At 33.5% G+C, this 11,217-nt stretch overlaps 1 protein-coding gene across 1 annotated transcript in view; it reads left to right on the top strand.

Annotated features, from left to right (window-relative positions):
* The first annotated feature begins 1,008 nt into the window (after positions 1-1,008).
* Positions 1,009-11,217, top strand: part of LOC101631237 (cytochrome P450 2K4-like) — an 18,242-nt gene continuing 8,033 nt past the window's right edge. Inside the window, exons 1-5 of the mRNA XM_012729262.1 lie at positions 1,009-1,116; positions 4,255-4,417; positions 7,581-7,730; positions 8,951-9,111; positions 10,469-10,642. Coding sequence (XP_012584716.1) covers positions 1,009-1,116; positions 4,255-4,417; positions 7,581-7,730; positions 8,951-9,111; positions 10,469-10,642 — 756 coding nt within the window. The remainder of the gene's footprint in view (positions 1,117-4,254; positions 4,418-7,580; positions 7,731-8,950; positions 9,112-10,468; positions 10,643-11,217) is intronic.

Below are 11,217 nucleotides of genomic sequence, written 5' to 3'. Positions count from 1 at the left end.
AGATTCTCCAGAAATAACATATTGTAAAGACTTAAAAAATTATTTACTTCTTCATTTATTCATTTATATATCCATTAAGTGCCAGGCACTGTTTTAGACATAAAGGATTTCACATTGTGTTGTATAAGTGTGGGAGTAGAAGTGATGTGGAAATACAAAGTCCTTGCTTTAAAAATGTTAAATTCATTGGAGAAGATAAATCATAAAAATATATGATGGCATCTAGTCTATAACTAAGGAAATGTTGTTATCAAGATATCAATGTATGTGAGCTAGTTTAATCCAAATATAAATATTTCTTTCTTGAGCAAGTCAATTGGAATGAATTATTCTTATACAGTGAACCCTGAACATTTTTTAAAAGATAAATAAGTCTAATAACATGTATATGCCATCCACATTCAGGAAGACATACAAGGGACATTGAGGGGAGGAAGAGAGAGGGTTACCAGAAAAGGAACAGTTCACAAAGGAATGACTGTTATGCAGAGTTAGAAGAACCTTAATATTCTTGGAGTGATACTATGATTTGAAGAACCACACACAGATCATGGTGTACCTTAACAGACAATACAACTGATTGTATTGTAAAAGTGTAGATTTCACATTGATAATTAAATACGCTGTATTTCTCTAGAGTTTTAAGACTAATCCCTGGTTTACATGAAAGAAAATCCTTCATTCTTTATTGTAGGGATAAGACAGATTATACTGAGAAATAAAAAGGAAGAAAGGGGAGAGGAGCTCAACTAAGACAAGCAAACACATAGGACTTAATTCAGTCTAATTATAAATTAGACAGTGGACTGTAGGTTAAAGCAAGATTATTAACAATGCCTTCATGGTTTTGATTTATATTTGAGGCTGCTAATTCTGTCTGGTTGTAATCAAATGTTTCTATTGCTTTACTAATTACTTCAACAAATGATAATGAGGGGATTCGATTATTCTGTCTTCCTTTTAACTCTGAGCCTGATTCTTATTTTAATTTTAAATATTAAATTCTTCATGACTAAAGCTTTCAAGTACCACTTTCCTCCAGGACCAAGACCTTTGCCAATCATTGGAAATCTGCACATCCTCAATCTGAAGAGGCCATATCAAACCATGCTAGAGGTAAAAAAAAAAAAAATTGTTCATTTCATGCATATTTATTATTAACTCCCTAAATTATTCTTACCTTCATGGGCTAATTAGCATGCATGTATTTAATTATGTAACTAGATAGGATTTAAAATTAATAGAGCTGCTTTAATCTAAAAGTTTCTTTTAACTTTGTATCTTGATAACTATGTACATTAAATATAATGATTCATATATAATTATATATACATATATATATATTTCTATTAGTTAAAGTGGAGTTTTTAATCCTGAAATATTTATGACCTATTACCTTTACCTCTACCATTTTGATCCACATATTCATTTATACCCTACTTCAAAAAAAATGATTTCAAAATTGTACAAAAGTCACTATCAAGAGTATGGCCTAACAAAGTGTGACTGAGAACTTCAGTTCTGGTCTGCCATTAATTTGCTGTGAATGTTGTTTCTACTCTTGTCTACTGTGACTATTCTGTGGGGTTGGTGTGCTTAAGGTGATGGAGTATGTGAGAAGATAGAGAAGTTGCTAATGATGCCTTCACAATAAGATATTCCAGTCAGGGCCCTCCCTGGTGGCACAGCGGGTTAAAGCACTGCACTAAGAAGCTTAAGCCACCTCTGCATGAGTTTGATCCCCACCTGCCCCGGAGGTGACCACATGGTGCGGCAGACCTCTCCTGACCTGTCCTCAGCAGTGTACTTCGTCGGTCTGCCTGTTCTGCTCCCCTCTCTGTCCCTGGTGAATCCTCTCACCCTCCACATCTCTGGCCTGTACCCCAGTTTTGTATGAATGAATAAATAAATAAATAAATCTTCAAAAAAAAAAAAAAGATATCCCAGTCAGTCTGAGCCTCACAACATCCCAGAGAGGTTCTGGATGCTGGGGATTCAAGCCCTCCCAGGAACACTCAGATGCCTAAACCAGATTCCATTACTTCTTTTTTTATGGAAACTCCACAAAGGGGGGGAAATTATACTGTTGGGTTCACCAGGGAAAGTGCCTATAAAGTAATAAGCAAAATATATATTGAAAAAAAATTGTGTAAGTTTATGTAATAACTTACCTTACCTCATCATCTGTAAAACTACAATATTTAGGTTACCTCTCCAATTTTTATTTCAAAGATTGCATTGTTCATATGTGAGAGAGGGCAAGAGTAAGAGAGGTGGAAGAGGGAGTGTGGGAGGGAAGGAAGGAAAAAACAAAGAAAGATGCCTCAGATAAATGAGTGATAAATAGATGAATGGATGGATGAATAAAAATAGAGGATGTAATATTCATAATTGGCACTTACCCCATAAAGTTCAATCTTTGAGTTTTAAAAAGCAGATAATTGAAATTGAGTATTCTTATATATCTGTAATTTTAAAATATTAAAGGAAAGAAAAGATTAATTTTACCTCAGTGAGCAGCATCATAATATCATTGTTTTTCTTTACAAAATATTGAAGGATTTCACTTAATTCTCAACCATGCTAGGAGGAAAATAGACATGATGCTTTTTTTTTTTTTTTAAGATTTATTTATTTATTCATACAGAACTGGGGTACAGGCCAGAGACCCGGAGGGTGAGAGGATTCACCAGAGACAGAGCAGGGAACAGAACAGGCAGATCGACGAAGTACACTGCTGAGGGGAGCAGCGGGCGGGTCAGGAGAGGTCTGCCATGCCATGTGGACTCCTCCGGGGCAGGCGGGAATTGAACTCATGCGGAAGTGGTTTTAAGCTTCTCAGTGCAGTGCTTTAACCCGCTGCGCCACCAGGGAGGGCCGACATGATGCTTTTAATCATAACTTTGTAGATTAAATGATTCAAGTTGGATGATATATTAGGTATTGAAAAATCAGGACTCAAGTTTTCTGATCTTTTGACTTACTTTTTCAACTCTGACCTGAACTCAAATGTCATATGATAGGTTAATTCCTCAGAAGTACAAGACTTTCTATAAAGTCCCTTGTCTAATTCCACGTCACCAAACCACATGTGTTTGTATCAACATACCTGACCTTTGCTTACTATATTAACCAGCCTTTTATCTTTGTATTTAGCATTCAGTTTTTTTACATTGCCACTGCTATGCTATTGTTCTGTGCTAATTTCACCTAGGAAATGCTTTCTTCCCTTTTCTCTCCTCCCCGTAAACGCTGTCATTTTTTCCCCTTAAAATTTACCTCTCTGACCTTTGTTATGTACCTAATACACCACATCTATTTTCTATACAATGGCTCTCACCTGAGAGACTTTCCTCACAGTCTCAAATTCCCATTTTAATTTTCATTTTCTATAATTATTAAGTATATGATTCTACTAAACTGTTCACTCTTCTACAATTCCTGTTGCAATTCTAATGTTACCTTTTAAAGTGAAGTTTTCAAAGAAAGGGACATTAGCTGTGTCCATGTCCTTCACTACCTGAATTTCAGTCAGGCTAAGACCAGTTAATCTGACCATGGTATTTCTATAACCAGCATGTGTTACCTTTTGCTGAGCATGGCCACTCACAAACTATGTGATTGCTGGAAGCTACATTATCTTGAATATAGAAGGAAATATGATGGTAAGATCTACTTCACTAGTATGAAATGTGCTTTGAAGGAAATAATATTTCTGGATGATATAGTTAAGAGGCAATAAATGTTGGTTATTGTTGTTTTTTAATTATCAAAGAAAATGCAATTTTAAAACACTGACATTATATAATGAAATGCAGCATGAAGTGTGACACAGTGACATAGAACTATCTTGGCCTATTGTGGTCATACTGCCCCACAAGGCATTGGGTCTGAGCATGGTCAGGTTGTCAGCCTGGTGCTCAAAAAGTGTTCTCCCTGGTGCCCTGTATTTTTTGTGATCAAACAAAATATAATGGTGAGCATGGGTCAATTTTGTGATGTCAGAGCACTATCTCTATGAAATCAAATACAAAGTCAAGCTTACAGGCAATCAATTAATAGTAATAATAATTATGGCTTAAATTGACATAGTAATCACTAGAGTATATTTTGTGAATGTACTAATCTTAACATTCTTACTTCATAAGATCATAAAACTGGTTTGTTGAAATTAACGAATTACCAAAGATGTAGATCCAGTTCACTTATGATAGCATGATGTTATAGTTGCTTTCCTTTTCTTGTGCACCAAAGCTCTCCCAGAAATATGGTTCCATTTACAGTATCCAGTTGGGATCAAGGAAGGTGGTAGTACTCTCTGGATATAAAACAGTGAAAGATGCCTTGGTCAACTATGGTGATCAATTTGGAGAACGACCGCAAGTGCCAATATTTGAAAAAATGTTTGAAGGAAGAGGTAATGAATTTCAATCTTAAACATAGCATGTGGCTAAAATAACTAAATGAGTTTCCCTATATTCTCTTGCACAGTTCTATTCATGCCTTAATTTTTTCTTCATTAAGATATTTTACACAAACAGGATTTACTGAGGAGGAAATATGTTATCCATGGTTTTATTTTCATTGCACATGATAATCACCTGTACTAAACAAGTAATGATTAACCAGCTTCTAGAGAAATGCCAGGGAAATAGAAAGTAAAGGAAACTGAAACCACTAGCTTAAAGAGTTCACAGTCTAGTGGCTGACATAAATCCATCAAACAATTCACTGAGCATTGTTAACACACTAAATCATATTTTCTTTTCTTTATTTTTAAATTTAAATTAGTTTATTTTGACATGAAGTACTTTATTCATTGTTAATTTATGAAGTTTATTGATTTCTCCAAACTTGGAGAAATGATCCCCAAAGATATAGTCATAGTTCTCTCACCACCAAAGCACCCATAGACTATGACCACAGTCCCTTGTGCTCTTCCCACTCCTGTTTTCCCCTCCCTTCTTAGAGGCCTCATATCAGCAGTTAACTTTCAAGGTTTGCCTTTGTCTGACCCTTTGTTTAATTTCTTTATAGTACACACATAAGCAAAAACATATGATATTTATCTTTTTCCTTCTGACTTGTTTCCCTTAGCATAATTCCTTTCCTCTCCATCCACACTCATGCAAATGGCATGAGTTTATCTTTTTTTTTTTTTTTTAATTACTGAGTAGTGGTCTATTGTAATAGACTGTTTTCTTTTCTTTTCTTTTTTTTTTTTAAAGACTTATTGATTTATTCATACAGAACTGGGGTACAGGCCAGAGATGCGGAGGGTGAGAGGATTCACCAGGGACAGGGTGGGGAGCAGAACAGGCAGATCTACGAAGTACACTGCTGAGAGGAGCAGCGGGCAGGTCAGGAGAGGTCTGCCACGCCATGTGGTCACCTCGGAGCAGACGGGAATCGAACTCATGCGGAAGTGGCTTAGGCTTCTTAGTGCAGTGCTTTAACCCGCTGCACCTCCATGGAGGGCCCTACACTACGTTTTCTTAACTAGTCATCTGTTTGGGGGCATTTAGTTTGCATCATATTTTCACCTGGATAAAATTTTATCTTGTTTATGTGAATCTTTGCTAACTGCCTTGTAAAATCTAATACTCAACGTTGGTGGCACTTTACTAAACTCTTTAAATTACCATATTAACTCTTTTACACTAACACTAAATTTCTAACTCATTAACTCAGTAATGCTTCAAAAATGGGAATTGTTTCATCTTGCCATTATTTTTAGTAAACTAATATTGATTCCTAGTAAATATCACATCACCATTTTAATTCTTCACCAAACTTTTTAGAAAGCATTTCCCATATTATTTCCCTCAAAAGACTAGCTTCATGAGATGCTGTTAGATGTTTTACATGGTAATAACAGTATCAGTGAATTGAATTTGAGAACTGTTGGATATCATAGGCCTTTCTTTAGACATCTGGGTCATCTATAAAGAATATTAAAGCCTTTGAGAAAATCAAATTAAAGTCTGTTTAATTTAATTTAATACAATTTTTTTCATACCTATTAGTTCTGATTAGAGACATTTCTTGCTCCTAGAATTCCCATTAACATTCTATGATATCAGCATTGAGAAATAAGGGTCATTCAAGTACCCTGATATGTTGTTTCCCCTTTTATTCTTTCTAGAAATTTGGGACACCTTCTTGCCTCTTGTCAGAAGCAGTTCTGCTCTTTACCATAATATCTCAAATATTGACTGATTTTATAAAATTATTTTAACTTTATTGATATCAAATCTAATTTCCTCCTGAAGTCATTCACTTTAGAAATTATTTTTAAAATAATTTAAGTGATCATAAGACTATTGTTCAAAGAGGAAAAAGACTTTCACTTTCCCAGCCTACTAATTCAAAGCCATTCAAAAAGATGTGAAGATTCTCAAAAAAAGATAAACACATGCCTTTTGCAGCAACATGGATGGAGCTGGAAGGGATCATGCTTAGTGAAATAAGCTAAACAGAAAAGGAAAAATACTGAATGGTTTCACTCATAGCAGGAGCTTAAAGGACCAGGGGAGAAAAATAATAATAATAATGAACAATTATATATCAGAGACATTTTATGGGGGTGGAGTGGGGGATGGAATCAAAAATGGGGGGGGGAGAGAGGGAAATGCACTAGACTGTAGTGATGGCACATGGGTGATTTGATGATGGGAAGCCCACAGGGATTACAACTGAGATAGAAAAAGGCACAAAATGATGTACAAATAAACTATTATATTAAATTTTAAAAAGAGAAAAGATTTTTTAAAAAATATGAGGATTCTTTAGACTAATTTAGCATAAACAAAAGAAAAAATTAATATTTTATTACCATTAGAGCATTTTGGAATAGTTTTTACTTCACCTTAATGACCTGCCCACTAGTCTATATTTTTCCTGGTCAGAAAAGACTTTTGTTTCTTATTGTTCATCAATCCCTTCAATCTCCCAACCCAGAAATCCTCCTCTCCATAAAGGTAATAAAAAATAATTTTCTTATTGAATAACTATTAATCCTAAATGTGATGCACATCACAGACAATCCTCTAAAAGACTGCAAAGAAAGTAGATACAACCCATTACAAACATATCCTCAAGATAAGTAATAATTAGTCATCAAGAGAAGTAGACAGCATTATTTATCACATATAGTTTATCTTACATTCACCTAGTAATTGGAGTCACCATTGTGTTACTTGTTTTTACATGAAGGAAAATAAACTTTTCATGCTCTTACAAAAGGTGGTAGTTTCACAACTAGGAAACCTTTGCAACTTACCAGAAAAAATGACAGACAGCGGCACTCTCTCCCTTGATATTCCAAAAGTACGTCTGTCTCTCAGGTTCCTAAGAAAGATATTCCTAGGTCCTAAGTCCTATTTAGTTTTTAAAATGATGTATACATGATTCAAAAAAAGAGGAGAAAGTACTTAAAGTTTTCTAAAGTAGATGATGTACAAGAGGAGTCTATGTCTCTTCACTTAATTTCCAACAGTGAGAATTACCTCTTTTTACTTTGACATGTACTTGCAAATTCAATCTTGAAAGTTTTAATGAAACCATTTCCTCATTATAAGGTATTGTCTTCTCTCATGGGGAAACTTGGAAAACTATGAGAAGATTCAGCTTGACCACCTTACGGAACTTTGGGATGGGCAAATCAGTCATAGAAGACACAATTATCCAGGAATGTCAGCATCTTATACAGAACTTTGAGTCTTACAAAGGTGTGTTGAGCAAATAAAAGCTATGTTTCACTTTCATGAAAAAGAAGTTAGAAAAAGGTGTTTCTGTGTAATTTTTTACTGACTTAACATTGCATTATAAGATAGTTCAGATATGCATGTTAAGTCAACATCTGTCTAACTGCATTAAGAGTTTACCACCAAATGTTAACTCTATTCTTCCCCATACAATTGACTCCTTTTATCTGCACTCTCCCTTCTAGTAACCACTAATTTTGTCATAAGATATTTTTTGTCATTGTTTTCACATTTCAGACTTGTAGGAAAATTCCAAGATATACATATAATTTCCAATACACTTGTACTCTTCTTTAAGATTCCCCGATATCAACATTTTACAGTTTCTTTTCCTGAACTGCTTCAGGGTACTTTGCAGATACACTGTCCCATTATTGTGAAGTTGAATAAGACCCTGAAAAAATCCAAAAATTTTTCTTTTTTTGTTGTTGTTTTGGCAAAAATACAGTTTCCAAAAATCTAGAAATTAACATTGATATGTTTAGAACTTATTCAGTTTTTGCTAGTGTATTACTAATATTCTAAATAGCTAAATGAATATTGAATCATGTATAGTAACCTGACTGCAACATTGAGAATAAATGAGGGAGAGAAGAATGGTAGAGAGCAAAGAGGGTGGGGGAAAGTGCAATGGATATAATGGAGAACTATTGGCACCTTGGTGGTGGATGTGTTGTGGCAACATACATTTAAAGTGGTATAAGCTTATATCTCTGAACCATATACGATGTTATAATTAATGTTATGTCAATAAAAATAAATAAATATATTGATTATTCCTGAACTAAAAATGCTTATCTACTAATACATGTTTAATAATCTATTATCAATGACCGAGTAGCATTAGACTGAAACAAAGAATTGTTCAGAATTTCCTTAAAGTAGAATTGTTTTACCTAGATATCCATTTTAAACTTTCAAGCTTGAGTGTAGCTCAAGATATTTTCCCAGATAGTATGCATTAACTATCCCATTACAGACACACACACACTCACACATACACTGACAGAAATGCCTAATCTGGTATTTTTCTGGACCCGTTCTAACCTTACCTTCTCGGAAGATGAAGTCTCCAATAATTTGTTTGTTCTATGAAATTTGCGATCATCTGTCCAAATCAGTCTATAACTGATTTAATACAGTGCATGTAACTGTTCCTAGTCTGATTAATAAATTTCTTGTAGGAAAACCCTTTGAGGTCAACACAATAATGAATGCTTCTGTTGCTAACGTCATTGTGTCTGTGTTACTTGGGAAACGATTTGACTACCAAGACACCCAGTTTCTGAGACTCTTACGTTTGATTGGTGAAAATGTGAAACTCGTAGGCACTCCTGGAATTCTGGTAAATGTATCTTTCCTACTCACTTAGCTTCTCTAACATACACTTGATTGTTCAAAAGTGAATGAAAAAGTATTTATTAAGGAATTGCCACTACAAAGATGTATGCTTTCAAGAAAATTCTGAATACAGAGATTTGACAGATCTGCTTAAAATTGTGTTATAATTTTCTCATCAAAAAATACTTCATTAAAAATAATGCAAGTATTTTGTTAATCACATCAATAAATCATTTGTCATATGACGTCAGCAAATTCTTATAAACTTAGCTGTTTATCTTTTACTGATGTGACTAATTACACGTGAAATGTTAGATAAGTAAAAACTGAAAAATGAGAAATTAGTAGAATTCACTTAGGAAAGTGAATTTTAACAACAGAGAACTATCAAGAACCTCCCCCAAAAATTAGTAAGTAAAATCTTAAAATTTATTGATCATGTAAAATTTACACAATGTCAAAATCCAATGTTTTCTTTTTCTTTATATTTGCAGGTGACAAATTGCAATCTTCTATAACAAAATAAAAGAGTCTTGTCAAATAGTTCTTATTTTCTAAGACACCACTAGCAATCAAACATATTATTTCACTTCACAAGGATTTGGACACTGATATTATAAATGCAAGTTTATTCTGAGTACAGGTGGATCAGGCAAATATAATGTCTAATTTTGGCATGACATTTTATCTCTAATATTTATTAAGTCAGTTGGAGAATTAGGAACTCCTTTGAGAATGTGAGAAAATATAAACACCTTATCTCTCAAAAACTGACTTTTAGCGAACTATGATGTCCTTCCTAAATGTTTTATGGGTCAAAGAATACTAGATTAAATGGTGTTATTCTATGGGCCTTAAAGACAGTAAGCTTATTATAAAGTTAAAATATAATTGTGTTTCTTCTACAGGAATAATTAGTGGTAAGTTTAGTGTGTTATGTGAAACTAAAATAATAGATTGATTACCAGAAATTATCTGGAGTTTTCTGAGTAACACTTAGGTTTACAGCTCTGACAATGGATTCCATATTATTTTCACATCTCATGTGAGTACATCTTCTACCAAAGAAATAAAAACAAAATGCACTGGATATTTAGATCTTATTTTAAGTCATAGCAATATTCTTGCAGTAGTATGCCTGTACCACCAGGGAAGGCCTTATAGCAGTATTATTGTAAGTTACTTAATTCTTGCAAATGAGGAGATTTCCTTTTCTAATTTAGTCTGCACAGTTAATTGAGATAAAATTCAACTCTATATCAGATATTCTTTCTATATTTTCAAAAATAATGCTTTCATTCTCATTATTCAAACACCACACCTGTATATTTAATTTACTCTGTTGTTTTTCATTCTTTCAGTTTTTTAACACATTTCCTGCATTGGGATTCTTCCTCAAAAGTCTTAAGACAGTACTCAGGAATAGAGATGAATTATTTTCTTTTGTAAGGATGACTTTCTTAGATTACCGTCATAAACTTGACAAAAATGATCCAAGAAGTTTCATTGATGCTTTTTTGGTGAGACAGCAGGAGGTAAGAGTATTTTCTTTTGGGGTTACTTTAGCTTATTTTTAATTAAATGGTGTAATTAATAGTATCTGAAAATTGTTCCTTTCAAAGGAAAAAGCTAGATTCATTTAAGTTAATAATAACATTTGTATACAACATTGATGTTGTTTATTGCATTCTCAAGTGTTTTCCACCATTTTTCAAATCAATCCCTGAAAAAAAAAAAAAAAACAAGACATATACAGGATCTCAGATATATCAGCAGCTTTTCCAATTATTATTCTTTTTTTTTCAAGATGAATCAAAATACCTGAAAAGGATTACTTAATCAGAAAAACATCCTACTTGGAATATTCTAATCAATCTATTAAGACCTAATTCCTAATTTTGCTAAATGGCCAACAACATTTCCCAGTGTTAGAATAATTTATCATGACTAGCATCTATGATGTGCTTCATTCACATTTCTCATTTAAAAAAAAAAATCCACTCCGTTGAGGGAAGAATACATTTTTCTTTTATGTTCATGCTGTTATTTATTACGATTGTCCACTATAAAATAATTTCATCACTAATGAAAAATATGCCTTCCCCCCCCC

Source organism: Condylura cristata, unplaced genomic scaffold (assembly GCF_000260355.1).
Source record: "Condylura cristata isolate star-nosed mole 26May11 unplaced genomic scaffold, ConCri1.0 scaffold00001, whole genome shotgun sequence".
Lineage (NCBI taxonomy): Eukaryota > Metazoa > Chordata > Mammalia > Eulipotyphla > Talpidae > Condylura > Condylura cristata.
This window is presented reverse-complemented; position numbering and strand designations above follow the sequence as displayed.